This window comes from Typopeltis vanoorti, chromosome 8 (assembly GCF_054136105.1).
Source record: "Typopeltis vanoorti isolate ZY-2024b chromosome 8, IOZ_Tvanoo_1.0, whole genome shotgun sequence".
NCBI lineage: Eukaryota > Metazoa > Arthropoda > Arachnida > Uropygi > Thelyphonidae > Typopeltis > Typopeltis vanoorti.
In genome coordinates, this window is record NC_143556.1 from 107,013,625 (window position 1) to 107,028,954 (window position 15,330).

At 36.8% G+C, this 15,330-nt stretch overlaps 1 protein-coding gene across 1 annotated transcript in view; it reads right to left on the reverse strand.

Moving 5' to 3' along the window:
- LOC150104254 (uncharacterized) overlaps positions 1–15,330 on the reverse strand; it is a 151,304-nt gene that overhangs the window by 10,728 nt on the left and 125,246 nt on the right. The window contains exons 4-9 of the mRNA XM_090396258.1: positions 14,611–14,820; positions 12,450–12,566; positions 8,988–9,387; positions 5,228–6,014; positions 3,161–3,262; positions 1,171–2,965 (exon numbers count right to left, since the gene is read on the reverse strand). Of these exons, the coding sequence (XP_090252384.1) occupies positions 1,171–2,965; positions 3,161–3,262; positions 5,228–6,014; positions 8,988–9,387; positions 12,450–12,566; positions 14,611–14,820 (3,411 nt within the window). The remainder of the gene's footprint in view (positions 1–1,170; positions 2,966–3,160; positions 3,263–5,227; positions 6,015–8,987; positions 9,388–12,449; positions 12,567–14,610; positions 14,821–15,330) is intronic.

Consider the following 15,330-nt stretch of genomic DNA (forward strand, 5'->3'; position numbering starts at 1 on the left):
AGGAAAGGGATAATCAATAAGATCTCCTACGGTAGCACTTTTATTAACGACACAAACCATTTGATAGTGCTCAATCATCTTTGCTCAAACATGAAATGTGGTGTTTCCAAGCCATTCAGAATAAAACATTTCATGTGGTGTTTTCAAGCTGTCCCAAAAAATATTTTCGTTTAGCTGAACTTACGAAAATACACCTGAACTTCTGAGGCATGTATATGTCTGTTAGTTAGCAGGCTTAACAAAATGTGTTCTAGGCTTTCATTGGTTGTTTAGCTGAGAATAAAACCTTGCTACTGGTCCATGGCATATCTAAGGAAAGAGTGATTATTCCACCAATTAGAAATGAGGACAAAGGAAAAATATTTAATTAAATAACAAACCCTATCATGATTTAAATGTATACGATACAAATTAAACAAAACATTTAATTAGTAAAAAATTAAACCTGATGTCGTTAGTGAAGAATTAAATTGGACTAATTGTTCATCTCTCATCCTCAATAGGATCCAAACAGATCATCCTCCGTTGGATTACGAAAACCTGAACCACAGTCGAATCCCATTTTTATATTTTGAATTTTTTGTACATTTTTAAATTTGCGCTGAAGAAGCGCAACATGCCCAGGGATACTCAACCGGCTAGAACAAAAGAAAGGAACTTAAAAAAAAAAGTATCAAAAAGGAATGTTATATTGCATTGTCTATCTTGAAGAAGCCTGGAACTTCGCTATGCTGAAATGTAGGATAACTCAACACTTTCTCTACCTTAGGAGTAGACTGATTTCTGTTTTTCGCTGTAGTAGGGAACTGCTCTGTGTAACACTTACTATCACAGTCATCTGATTGCGCAATTCATTATTTAGGCGATTCGAAAACGCTAAGAGTTTGTAGTATTTTCAAACTAAATCGCTTAGTATCAGAAAAAATGAATTTTTTGTGTTTATTTTGATGAAAGATTAAAACGGAAATCAGTCTGTTTTCACCATACAAGATTTGGTAGCCGCGCGGGAATGATCGCCCATTATCCAGCGATTAATTTCAGGCTGATGAGGTCAAAAACCATGTGATTACAGAAATTGATAAAGCTGAGACAAAGTGATTACGGTGAATGCATTGCAATAAGGCAGTCTTAAGCTAGGCTTAATGAAAAGAAGAAGGAAATGATACGCACCCAACACAGCGCCTGGAGAAGAAACCTTTTGACTCCTTTGATGTACTCTATCACAGTTCATCCTGTCGCCATGACTACTGGGTTGTCCTTCCGACTGAGGAGAGGTCTCCTGGCTACCAAGACTGTATTTGCGTGGGAGGGAACTGTGGATGCTAACAATATGGCAGGAATTCATAGGAGACAGCGCCACCCTCAGGCTTCTGGGCAGACTAGTGGACACTCCGGAATCTGACGGACTCGTCAGACTGTCCTTACGATTAGACTTACAAGGAACGCTTGAAGATCGTTTGATGCTTGGATTCTGACTAGAATTTGCGGATTCGTAAGCCGACGTGTACGAGCTTCCGTCTTGTTCTTTGGGCATATCGTCGTCGGAAAAGATGTACTCCTCGTTGAGTTTCAAGCAGTCCGCTGATCGGTGGAAGATTACTTTGTTCAAGCTCTCCAGCGACCTGTTCGGAGTCGAGGGAACGGACGACGGGGGCGTGATTTCGTTCGTACTCATAGACTTTTCTTTGGATCGCAAGGATAGTTTAGAGAAAAACGAATTTTTCCTGCCCGATGACGACTTCGGACTGTCGCACGGTGACGGAACGCAGTCTTCGGTCTCGGATCCGTCGTGAATGACGATGTTGTTCTTGCCATCCACGGAACTGGATCGTTTCCTCATTAGCACCTTCTTCTTGAGATCGCCTAAAGAATTGGATCTCACCGACCTCCCTTGAGTGTCCTCCGACATTAAGTAATGTTTCCTGAGAAGAGATCCCTTTTGTAGCGTAGACACGCACTGTCCATTAGCAACAGCAGTGATGTCGCCGTTAGGCACGCCATTTCGCTCGTGGCATGGTAAAAGATAAGGCATAAAAGGGCGTAAAGGTAGTGGCACATCTTCTTCCTCTACATCTTCCAGTCGCTTATCTTTGGCGTCGTTGAGTGCACTTTTCTGAGAACCGCTTTCGTTATTCTTTTCGTTTTCACTAGATGGCGCTGCATGCTTCCCTACGCACAGAGGCTGCATCACCAAGTAGTCTCCGTCAGGCACCATTCCTCTAATGTCTGTTCTTTGGAATGACATCAGCTCGTACACGCTGTTCATTTCTTTTTCGCCTCGTCTTAACGGATCGTCGGGGATGCACAGTTTCATCAAGTGAGACGAATGGTGTTTTGTATTGTTTCCACGAGGCGGAAGCGGAGGCTTCTGAGAGTTCGTTTCGTCGGCATGTTCGTCGTTCTCCGATTCACTGAGCCTCAACAAGACGCAGTCCGCGTTTTCGTAGAAAGGCAACGTCTGAACGAACTGAAGATTTGCATAGTTGACCGGAGAGTTCTCCGACTTTCTCTGCTCTTTGTTTGATGACGAAGCATCGGAAAAGTCAAGGTTCACGTAATTGGGACTCGTCTTGTCGGATTTGTTTGCTCCTGCCTTTTCGCCATTGGTAGACTCCCCATTGTGGATGGTATGAGTCGGCTTGCCGTTCACCAGTGCCACTTCCGCCGTTTTGGGTGGTTCCCGACACACCGCATCGGACGAGTGAACCCACGCTTTCGACGACTTATTCTGGGAAGGAAGAAAACTTCGTCCGCAATGCCAGATGCTCTCCTGACAGATGGGCTTCCTCCAGCATGGCACGAGACTGCCTGCCCACAGCATTACCCTGTGGCATGTGCAAGCCGGTTGTAGCTGGTCTTGGTGACTGTGGTCGTTAACGCCAGACCCCTTAGTGAGACACAGACAGGGTGGTATGTTCTGATCCGATGAAGGTGGACATCCTATGTTCCCACTGGACAAATTTTCCTAAATGAAAGAATCCAAAACATACCTCTTTGTAATTTTGTCTTTGTTTACCATAAAACAATGTAAAAATAATAATAATAATAATTAAAAAAAAAAAATTGATCCAATGCAAATATTGGTTTGCGTATTATGAATCCACCTACGGATTACTTTACCTCAACTTCAAATATTAAGATAAGATTTCCATATAAATACCGTAATTTTCTTTGGAACATCGTATTCCTCTCCAGCTGATCCATTTGTATGTACGCGATCCTTGTTAATTTCTTCGGAATTATTTGTTGCAAGATACTTCTCCTAAAGAAAATCAATATCTCAGAATATATCATATTAACAACATTAATAAAAACAAACACAATGATGTGGTTTTTTAAACAACGTTGAGTGCAATCAATACCAAAAACCAATACTTTTCTACGATCGTTTGAGTTCTGTCCTGTAGCTGATGAAGAAATTAAGCAAGAATCAATCCAGTCTCGGCAAGTCTAAATCCTGTTGGTTGGTTACTTACTATTATGTACTTTTTATTTAATTATGTTATATTATAAAACATTTTCTTTCACTAACAAACAATACGTTATGTTTCTATGACAACGCTGATTTCTGCTTTTGTCTGCGTGTCCTACAGCAGTCAGTGTTCCAGCTATCAGCATAATTACGTCAACACGTCCTGTTACATTGTCAAGAACAATATAAATGATAACGAAAAATTATTTCCATGCTGATTATACTATTGGGATTACTTGTCTTATTAAATATCCGTGTTTGTCATTTTATTTTAAATAAACATTTAAAATGCATTTTTCTTCAGTTAAAACTATTTTTATTATTGCTTTAATTTTCCTCACAATATGATAAACAGATGTAATAATCATATGATCTTAACTAACTTTAACATGAAGGTCATAAGAGCTTTCCAAGGCTATGATGGCTAATGATGACATTCAGTATTTGAAGTACCCCCCCTCCCCCGAAAGTGGGATTGGTGGAGTTCTGACAAGCGAAGGACAAGTGTTATCGGAATGCAGAGATAATTACTTCTATCCATTACGAAATAAAATACATTTGGCCCCTGAATGTGTAAAAATAAAGTATAAAAATTCAATTCAAAATAATAATTATAAAGAAATACCAACAACAAATTAATTTCATTTAACTGTTCTTCAAAATGGAAAATATTGTTATTTGCACAAAACCCTCGAGTTCTCGTGCACAAACTTCACGAAACTTTGCACGAGTAATCATATCGATAAAAGTCTTTGACGGTGATGAATTCGATAACAAGCGACTGAAGAAGAAAAGAAAAAAAAAGCAAATATGCAACTTAGACCGAATACTTTGCACCATCAACCCCCCCCCCCATTCTAATAGTTCGTCATTCATCCTCTAGTTAAATTCCACAGTCAATCATCGCACAGATTTTTGGCTATAGACTTGCACACGAAGGAACAACTTGCCTTCACCACGAGCATCGATGACAAGTGGGCATCCACCATTGGCCCAGTCAACAATATTGGCAGTTTTCGGCTACTACCATAAAAATCTCGCACGGGTGCAATAAATGGCGATATGTCCAGCCTCTTCGGACATCTCCACAGGTCTCACATCATCCAAATGACTGACCAGCACGTGTCAATCGGTTTGCCTATTTCGCTCTAGAAAGTAAATTATATCGCAATCAAAAAAAAAGAACATCTCATAAAAATAAAAAACTGAGCTAAGTACTAGAAGGTGGGCTGCAATTTAGAAGCAACTACTTGGTTGAAGTGATTGTTCTACATTTTGAGTAGATTCCCTCTTTGAAATTCTGGCAGAAGCTGCTTCTAAGTTGGAGACAACGTGATTTCTCAGTAACAATTTGTTCTTTTTTTTTTTTTAAGCTATGAAATGTTCTTCAGGAGATAATAAAATTACAACCATATGCCTGATTAATGTGTGAATCTTTTTATTTATATTTGTGTATCAAGTCACTGTAACATCTGTTGTTTTTTCTATAAAAAACGAAGATGAGACTAAGCAGACAACATCATTCACAAGTACTGCACCCTCTGAACCTGCCCGAGACGAAAGTGATAAAAAACACAACTCTGGACTTTCCTGTGCTCCGGAAAGTCCTGCAAGTTGTTTCAAGATGGGTTTTCGTGCTCTCTTGTTAAGTGTCCAAGATACTGTGAACCTAGAGAGTCGGCCTTAATGGATAAGACAATACACTTCACTGCTAAACAAGTAAATAAAATCATCCAATGGTTTGAGAATCCATACCTTTAAGTACACGTGGGCCAAAGCGCTCCTTGGAACGGCATAATGAGGGTAGAGATTAGAATTTCTTCCGCACGTGCAAGGCGGGTAGTGAAACGAACCCCTTCTGCTTGCGGCTCCCAGATAATAAGGGATTTTCTTCGGAGAAGACGAAGGCGAACCGCCAGAACTCGGGCTCCGGCTGCTGGGAGGGACAGATTCCTTTTGAGAAGGCAAAACTTTGTTCCAACAAGAGCACGTGCCCGAACCCCCGTGAACTCCGGGGAGGCTGTCATTGGCCGACGGCGACCACCCGTTGCTGGTCTCGTTGCACGTGCACTGCTCCTGTAAAGAGCCGTTTTCTACGTGGGCTACGGAACTGAACCGTTTTTCACCTCCTGGAACTGGCTTGTTGGCACTTTTAGTCGGAACAATCCCCAAAGGAGTGTGGCCGGCCCCTCCGCTCATCTGATGCACCGTACGTGGACGATCGTAAAGCGACTCTAAGTAGTTACGGGGTATGGAGTACTCGGACCCGCTACTGCTTCCCCCGCTGCTGTGGCTACTCTGAGAGCAGAGGGATGTTCTGTCTGATGGAGGCTTGATGACTTGCCGCACCGACCCTTTACGAGAATGGACCGCTACTTCGTTTGACGGAGAAACCACCATTAGATCCATGGTCCACTGGGGGCTGAAACTGCCGCTTTCCGTGGTACGCACTTCAGGTGAAAGTGACCTTTGTCTTCCGGCGATATGTAAGCTGTCCCGTGGATAGAAATGGCGGCCACACTTTCCGCAGTGACTGAACGTCCTGGGGGGAAAAGAAAAAAAAATAAAATAAAATAAGAAAGGGATATCAATCTTCCGAGATGAGAAAGAAAGAGAATTCAAATAAATATTAATGGTAATTGCACACGCTGGAATATCGCTGACTTAAAGGAATTGCATCCATAAACTAATATGTGTGTTAGTGGTATGGAGATGAATTAGGTTACTATAACTTTTAGCTACGACAGCTATACCTAATACAGCATTATTTTACAAATGTCCACGTACAGTCTACTTATTATATACAGTATGCAGCAGGTGAAATTTGAATTTCGACTTAAACTGAAATAGCCATATTCCAATGCTTAATGCTAAGATTTCTGTTGAAGAAATTGTAACATCTAATAATAAAGTAGATAATAAAATTGCGTTCTTCAACTCAGTCAATGCTACTGAGCCGAGGGAATATACATATTTATTATCCTTAACAATGAAGTTAAAAGAAAAAAGCACATCATTTATAATGCATCGAGGCTAATGCTAGTTAAAGAATCTAACATTATGTTGTTAAGTCAACCGTTATATTTTCACAAAAAAAAATCATTACATTAAAGAGAAAATCAGTTTGCATTCCATGTCCTGAAAATATTTAATCTTCTTCCAATCTATATAAGAAAAGAAACGAATTTATCTTAAAAGAAAATGGGCAGGGGGAAAAAAACATTTATAACGACAATCATGAATGTTGATTAATTATTCAACTAGGCATTAAAAAAGAAATATTAAAACCTAGGATAATTAGAAAACATGAAGTAACTGAGTAAAAACGGTCGTCTAGAATGATTGAATATTTTTCTGCTTTGTTTTTATTTATTTATTTCGTCTTTTTATCTTTCATTTTCTTTAAAAATGTCCTCCTGAGGAATCCAAATAAACCAATTCCGTAAAAAGCAACGGTTCCAATGTACTTCATAATTATTATATATAAATAATTTATATCCATATGTAGGTTGCACATAACTCGTCCGTTTCTGTATCAAATAATTATTGTTAATGCATCTTTTGTATTAATAAATGATGTATGAACTTTTGTAAATGATAGTACAAAAGTATGGTCGTGTTGTCTGAACATTCGTTAGATGTTTGTACTGTAATGCATATCTTTTGTTTTGCATTATTTTAAGGATGTTTTGTGCTTGCGCATTTGAAACATTTCGCAGAATTACAATAACTTCAAATATTTCGGTGATGGATAATTTTATCATCCGATGTGACATCACCATCCTTTTATATTTGGAGTGACTTGAAAAGAATCATTTGGTCTCTTGGGCAGAATTCATAGATTATCTAAATCTTTGGCTAACCACAATATTCATATACTGTATGGTAATGTATTGTACAGGTTTCAAACTCTATTACGGCAGGTCTTCTATAAAAAGCAGTTCCTGTGTGAATCATTTCCTCCACGGATATGCAAGTGGATATGAATCAGCCCCTTCCCCCAATGGTATGGATCATTACTTCCTAGAAGAGTCACGAGACAATGCGGGGGAGTAGAGTGGCAGTGAAGCAAAGGTATGGGATGGCGAAGTGACAGAATCCATACCGGACGGATCTATGGAAAACGTCTTCCAAAACATAAAATACAAACTGACAAGAAACATTACAAAAATCAATTAATCTTTAATGCTAGTGGTTTCCCCGTCAAATATTTTTATTTATTGTTTTACATGAGCGATTAGAAAATTTGAATAAGGTAAAATTCTTTTGCATTAGCAGACTAGACAATTGCATTGGTTTCAAAAGGAATACTCATATTCATTTTCTTTGTTTTATTATAGCAAGATGACTGAAAAAATATAAATAAATAAAATCCTAGCTGTGGGTTGGAGTCAAACTTCACTGTTTCATTCGTCAAACAACAGTGGACTTCTTGAAGCATTTGCTATAAACATCAGTAAATTTGCGATCCCCCAATGTACTCCTGAAAGTTTCATGTGCATTTTACTCAAATTATTTTCCGATGATAATTTACAAGAAATTCATTATAAAAATAAAATTTCTTCACTATGAATGGTCAAATCTTTTAATATAATTATGCATAAACATACTCATTAAATATCAATCAGTTACTGACTGCAATGGTGCAATTAGGCCTAATTGTCTCATTTCTCTCATCTCAAACTTCACGCGAAATACGCCAATGTAGCTGATAAAGAACAACAATAGGTTTCTTCAGTGATTTCACGTTTAGTTCTTAAAAGAACTGGGCGATGGACTGAGTCCTTGACTCTTTATACCGTCATCTGAATGAAGAGAATCTGTGTGGATGGAGTGTTATTGAGCTAAAAGCTCTAGTCATGGCTGGGTAACGGCAATAGCCGAGCCTCAGTTAAAACTTCATTGGCTACAACATTGCCATTTGTTACCCTGGAAGTCCTAAAAAGGACTTTTATTATTTTTTTTCTCTACCATTGATTTCACGTTTCCATATCAATATCTTATAAATAAAATAGTTCATTACAGAAAATTGGTGTGCGAAATATTTTTAAATTTATTAATGAAAAATCACAAATGAACATTTAAAAATGATAAATTGATTTCAAGTTAAATAATAGCATAAAATAATAAACATTTTTATATAAAGAAATTATCTGTTTACTTGTTTAACGCAAAGGTTGTAAAGTACCAAACATTATGGTATGAACTTCATGTCCAACACTCAGTTTGCAATAAGAAAATTCATGGATTAACAGTTGATCAGTTAATAAGAAATTAAAATTGTGTCAAAGAATCGGGACAACATTATTTTTTTTTTTAATTTAAAAACATCACGTACCTTATATATTACAAAGAGTAATAATAACACTAGCAAGAGATTTAATAAAACTTATTTTACTTGTGATTTTTAAAATTTTCTACTAGAATAATAACTGCAATAAAATGTAATATTTTCTCTCTCTCTCTCTCTCTCTCTGAGAGAGAGCAAGATAGCCGTGTGCAGTACAATACTTACCACATCGGTTGAGTGTCACACAGGCAGTTCAAACTTTGTGCATGGCCATTCACCCCTCCTCGTCCTATCCCCGATGGGTGGGTGGGTCCATTAAAATCACTGATTGTCACAGAAACAGTGTCCATACTCTCGACATCACTTGACGTTGTCATAGATCCCTGTCCCCAACGTCCTGATGCGCACGAAGGCCAGCGGTAGTGCACCCTGCATGTTGACTTGGAGGCGTAACTCTCGTCCGTCGTGAGAATGTCAGATGGACGAAGGATTTCCGAACAAGCGTCGCAAGTGCTACCTTCGGATCCTGAGCTAAGCAGCGGTCGACTAGAGTCAGTACTGCACTTGTCTGAATCACGATGGTGGGACTTATTCTGCATGGACAGGCGACTGGAGGACTCCAGGACTGTTTATTGAGAAAAGAGAGATTAGAAATGGATACAGATGGGGAGAAAGATTAAATAGTTAAAGAACAGTAGTTCAGTTTAAATTTTATTTTATAATTTTTATTTTAATTTATTTTATATTTTATTTTATTATTTTTTTTTTATATTTTATACAATTTTATTTTATTTTATGCAATTTTATTTTAAGAAAATTAATTTTCTTAAAATAAAATTGTATAAAATTGCATAAAATTTAAAGTTTTTATCCTAAATTTTAAGAAAATTAAAGAAGTTTATATTCTAAATATAAATGTTTTAATTGTTAAGTAGTTTAAAATATTCTTAAAATTATATAATATTCTTATTCTTAAACATTATATAATATTCTTATTCTTAAACCTTCTAATATTCTTAAACATTCTAATACACCTTAAAATGTTCCATATAAAAAAAAAAGGTTTTAATTTTTAAGTAGTTTAAAATATTTTTAAGCATTCTAATACACCTTAAAATGTTCCATATTCTTAAACATTCTAATATTTTAAGAATATTAAAGAAGTTTTTATTCTAAATAAATGTTTTAATTTTTAAGTAGTTTAAAATATTCTTAAACATTCTAATATATTCTTAAATATTCTAATACACTTTAAAATGTTCCATATAATTTTATTATAATAAATTTTCAAAATGGAATCGACCGCGAGATGCGGTGATTAATACCCTTGGAGGGTAATGGATGGCAATGCTGTAGCCAAAGAAGTCCTAACTGAGGCTTTGCTATTACCCTCCTGCCATGATCAGAGCTTTAATAGCTCAATAACACCTTATTCCAACACTGTCCACTACAGATAACGGGGAAGGTGAAAAGCATTCTTGCTTCGCCCCTTTAAGCCAGTCCTTATGAGGACTATAAGGATAAATTTTCAAAATCGTCAACAACCAATGTCAGGATTTGAACAGGAGTTCAGTTTAAATTATTAGAAAAATTTATTTAATAATGTAATGAGGAAATAGAGTTATAATTTTTAGGATTATTTATTTAATGTAATGAGGAAATAGAGTTATACTTTTTTATATAATGAGAAAATAGAGTTATACTTTACTTTTTAAGATTAAATTGAGTGTTTAGCTATTATATAATTTTTAAGATTAAATTGAGTGTTTAGCCATTATAATATACTAACCTGAGAAAAATAATTGAAAAACCATGAAGTTATGCCAGAAAGGAAAACTTAAATATAAATAAAATTTCATTGGAATATCTTAATGATTTTTTTTCTTATTATGTTATGCTTGACAATAAAATGGTTTTTAATCTGTGTATTATCCTGGTGTACGCAAGAAATAAAACAGAACAAATACCTGTGGATTATTCTGGATGCCCTCTTATATCAAAATCGTGATATCTTCACGATTAGATGCTTATGCCGCCAAAGCAGCGATTTCTTCTCCAGTATAGCATATTAATCCAGCTCAATCGATGGAAAAACACTTGCTACTTTTATTATCAGTAAGTAGTTTAATTTCCAGCAAACATCTGTTTAGCAGCTATTCTACCCATTTAAATAAAAAAACAGTCAGCAAAGTTTCATTTCTTTAAACTGATAAAATCCCAATTAAATCGACCCAGCATTAATTCACGAGTTGCCATTTTCTTTCGTAGATCTATTCCCCTAGGGAATGATTTACGATTTCTAGGGGTAAGGAGCTTTTGCTGATGTCCATGGTTTGTCTTCCTTAGTCTGACAGACCAGGATTTCCGTGCGTTATAAGTGTTTCCTCGAGCTAAAACCTTTCCCGGGTCCCATCTGATTGCAGAAGTCGATACACTGGGAGAACATGTTCCACGTGTTCTTCATTTGTTTGTCTGTCACGCACCCTTAGATAGTCATATCATTCTGCTGACACCAGACTCTTTGCAGCCATTTATCTGACTACCGATTGGCTTTCTCTCGAGTGTGTCTTCTCTGAAAACATACCACTCTCGCTGCCTGCGCAAATACCAAATTATTTGTAAGGATTTTAACGCAGTTTTGAAGACATCAATTTAATAAATGCTTTTTATTTGCAAGAATTTACAGAAACAAGGCAAAGTAATGAAGTATAAATGAAAGAAAGAAAGAAAGAAAGAAAGAAAGAACAACTTCAGATGTTGCAATACTTTTCAATAATTAAGATGAGTCCTTCAAAGTTCGTGTTTCTATCAGTTAAGCGAAAAGGACGTTTACTTTATCACACCATTTATCAATCAAATAATTTAATAGCATTTTTACTTTTGTCCTTTAGGAATTACAATAAAAGCAACTAACATTACGAGACGAATTATGTCTGTTATATTCCTTCTGATTTGCAGAAAGAAGAAGCAGGATTGTCTTCTCCAGAAAACTCCTGACATCTCCATACGAGAGTGGATTAACACTGGAAAGTAGATGAAGGAAAGAGGAAATTCGAATGATACAGGAGCATAGTGCCCCTGTATCCATTCTTATAGTTGATACACAAATCATTCGCTCTTTCGATTTGGTGAACATAAAGATACTGGATAGATTTTAATTCATTCAAATAAGGGGGAGGAGTTAATTTCGTGTAACACGTCTAACACATTCCATCATCGATTGCAGCACATAAATATCTATTTCAGTTCGAAACTTTCTAATAAAACAAAGACTGGAAGAAGAGAAGGTCTCTAAGGATGTGATACTTCCGTTAAGGTCAAAGGCACACACAAAAACTTTACCCATTAATTAATCCTGTTGCTGTCATTAATTACATCCTCCTGGACAACTTTTAATTTCGTTAACGTTATTATAAATGATGCCAGGAAGGAATTATTGAAACTAAAGCACGTTATGACCGATAAGGCACGTGTTTTCCGTCTAAAAATTTAGAAAATTCCATCGCACAGTCAAATTTCTGCTGAAGAACCAACCCACCCGATTACACCTAAAATTTTAAGTCATATCGCTAGAGAGTGTGCGGTGTCGAGAAAAATAAATCAAACTACCGTATCAAATAGCTGTCAAGTGCACTTTACGCTCCCCCAAGTTTTAACCTGCCGTTACATATGTTAGTTTTTTCCTACCTGAGTTCTTCCTTGATAAGGCTTTACGTTTCCCAAGAAGTTTTCCCTTAGAAGCCAAGTCCATCGCTTGCGAGAGTTCTTCGGCTTGATTGGTTAAAAGAACGTGAACGCCTTCTCCTAAATAAAGGAAAGTAAACCACACAGAGCATTATTTGGGTTGAATATAATAAATGTACTGCCTTCAACTATTAAAGTCAGACTAGAAGTGAACGTGGTCATACTCACCACTCTGGGTTCCTCGCAAAGACTTTTGTTACGCATAACTAACAGTACATCAGCGTACTGAATATTTTGGATGCTGATATACAAGCTTTAACAAATTGTAATGTCTGTATATCGAATCGAATAGTTGTGATATCATCATATAAGGTCTCGGCGACTTTTTAAAGATGCCCTAACACGACTGTAACGATCAAGCCACAGAGGATTACGTCCAGCTGTGCTTTCTCCTCGTAAAGACCCGGTAGACGTCTGGCAAAGTGATATATGGCTGGCAAAATAAACTACAATTACCTTGTCACTCCGCTATTACAAATACAATTAGTGTGCGCACACGCCGAGCCATATTGAAAGGTCAACGCCCTTAAATATCAACAGCGCCGTTGTAGTTGTCATTCAATGTAAACCTTGACGGAAGATTTTTAGAAATTAAGCTAATTTCGTATTCTGTTAAACAGAAAGTCGCCGAAAGATGGTTTGAAGCACCGCAAAAATAACTGTTTATTCGGAAACTGAAAGTCTTCCGCCAGAACAGCTTGTATCATATTAGAAAGCAGTCTACAAAGTTTCGAGCATGTTTCCAATTAAATCTTTTCATTAAAAACGAAGGAGTCATCTCTGTTAATTAAGGAAAATTGCAGAGCTTAAAAAGACTTCTGCAAGCAAGACCAAGTAAAGTGTCAGTCGCTAATTGTGTCTGCGTACGCCAGTTCAAAATCTGCTTTTCTTTTGAATGCAATATAGCCGGAGGCATTTCTCTTCTTACGCTTCGTCGCACACACAAATACAGCAACCAGTTCCTTGTTCCAATCCCTTTAACGCAGTTTATTCTCATCATCATCTGATGATCAGAGTTTGCTCTTTTCCTACCAACTTAACTTATTTTCATGGTAGTTTGAATTTGCTGCTTGCAGGCAGCATAACGTATTCTGATTTCATCTCACCGACGGTTACAGAATATAAGGGGGGGGGGGGTATATGCATATTTAATTTAAAACTTTACTTCCATCTGTTTTCTCAAGGAATTGTTGAATAGAGTTGAATGCTCCCTAAGGGTTTTTCCGATGTTTTCAATTTATTTTGAACTCAAAATTGTGCACGTCATCAGCGAGCATTATCGTCCCCCCCCCTCTTTCTTTCTTTTACTCCAATGTTCTTCCAGTTGCGATTCTCTTTTGGTATTGTATAGACATTAATAGGGTTCGAAATGAGAATGTTTGTCCATTCTAGAAAGTACTTTTGGAATTGGTCTTTATGTGATATAATCACAGCATAATGAAGGATATTTCCTGTGGTTCCGGACGGAAGTAAAGGGGGCGGGGAGACAGATGGCTGGGTCAATAGGCTAAACAAATTGAGTGATATTTAATACTCCGACAAGGAGCGGTATTTGCTACTAACGAAGGCTTGGGTGAAATACGAAATGGACTGTATTACTGGTAATCAATTGCAAAATAACTTCATATTTTAGTCATTTTCATATATCGTTACGGTCATTAAGTAATCGATGTTAGCAATGAAAGCCAGCGCGCTCTGCATTTTAAAATGCTTTGTGTTAGCGTCTATACAAAATGAGCCAATATCTAGAGACATTCAGAAGTTATTAACAAAAGAAATGGTCTAGACTCTAGAGTCATATCGACCACCCTGTATTTGTCGGCCATCGCTGGATTCGCAAAATCACTTGCGCTTATAGAAGAAAAATATGCCCTGGTTTCGATTAATTCATTTCAGTGTTAATAATCTTTACAAATATATGAGTGCATGATAGACTTGGATTAATGAGAGCATAGGAATTGTAATGAGACATGATGCATTATGGTTGTGATTAAACAAATTAATTTAGTGACTGATCTATTCATTATTCTCTAGCATAAGATTTTCTTCAGTAATATGATTTTATAACAAAACATCGTTAAAAAAAAAAAAAAAGCACGCTTACCTCTTCCACACCTTGACCCTCCTTCGAAACAGAACTTTCCGTCCACCACTCCAAAACGACGAAGTTCTTTCAAAGGCCACGTGCCTAATAATCGTGGAGGAACCCCAGCTACTAAAGAAAACGAATGATCTTGTAGATGAAGGCGAGCTGGACCGCATGGTAGTTTACTCTTTGGAGGAACGTGGACAATCTGGACTAAGAATTGTTGCTCTGCAATGAAAGTAATGGGCAACAAGAAAAATAATTAAAATCCTTTCGCTTACTGATGTTTAATATCAGGCTTGTTTTATTCATGGATGATGTTTTTTTTTTTATTTATTTATTTACATTGCTTTAGATGCACCGCATGTTCATGTCTTCTATTATTGCTTATATTGATGACCACGATGGTTGTAAGTTTTCTGAAAGGAATATGATAACGCATTATCCAAGAAGAGCATCTCAATTTAATACGATTTTTTCTTCTTCGTTCGCTAAAATGTCGTTATTTCTGATTATAAGCATACTCTATTCGTTGATTAAAGGTCGTTCACTGATACATTTACTATATATCATACCGTTCCTTAACTCCTCTAGAAATTATCTCAGAGACGTTAAATGCTAATTATCGTTATTAGCGTTTACGTACCATACTGATGCTGGAAGAGATGTTCACTCCAAAAAGCATTCGCCTTGTCTTTTTTTTTCTAGCATCTAGGTCACCCCTGAGTCTAGATTTAG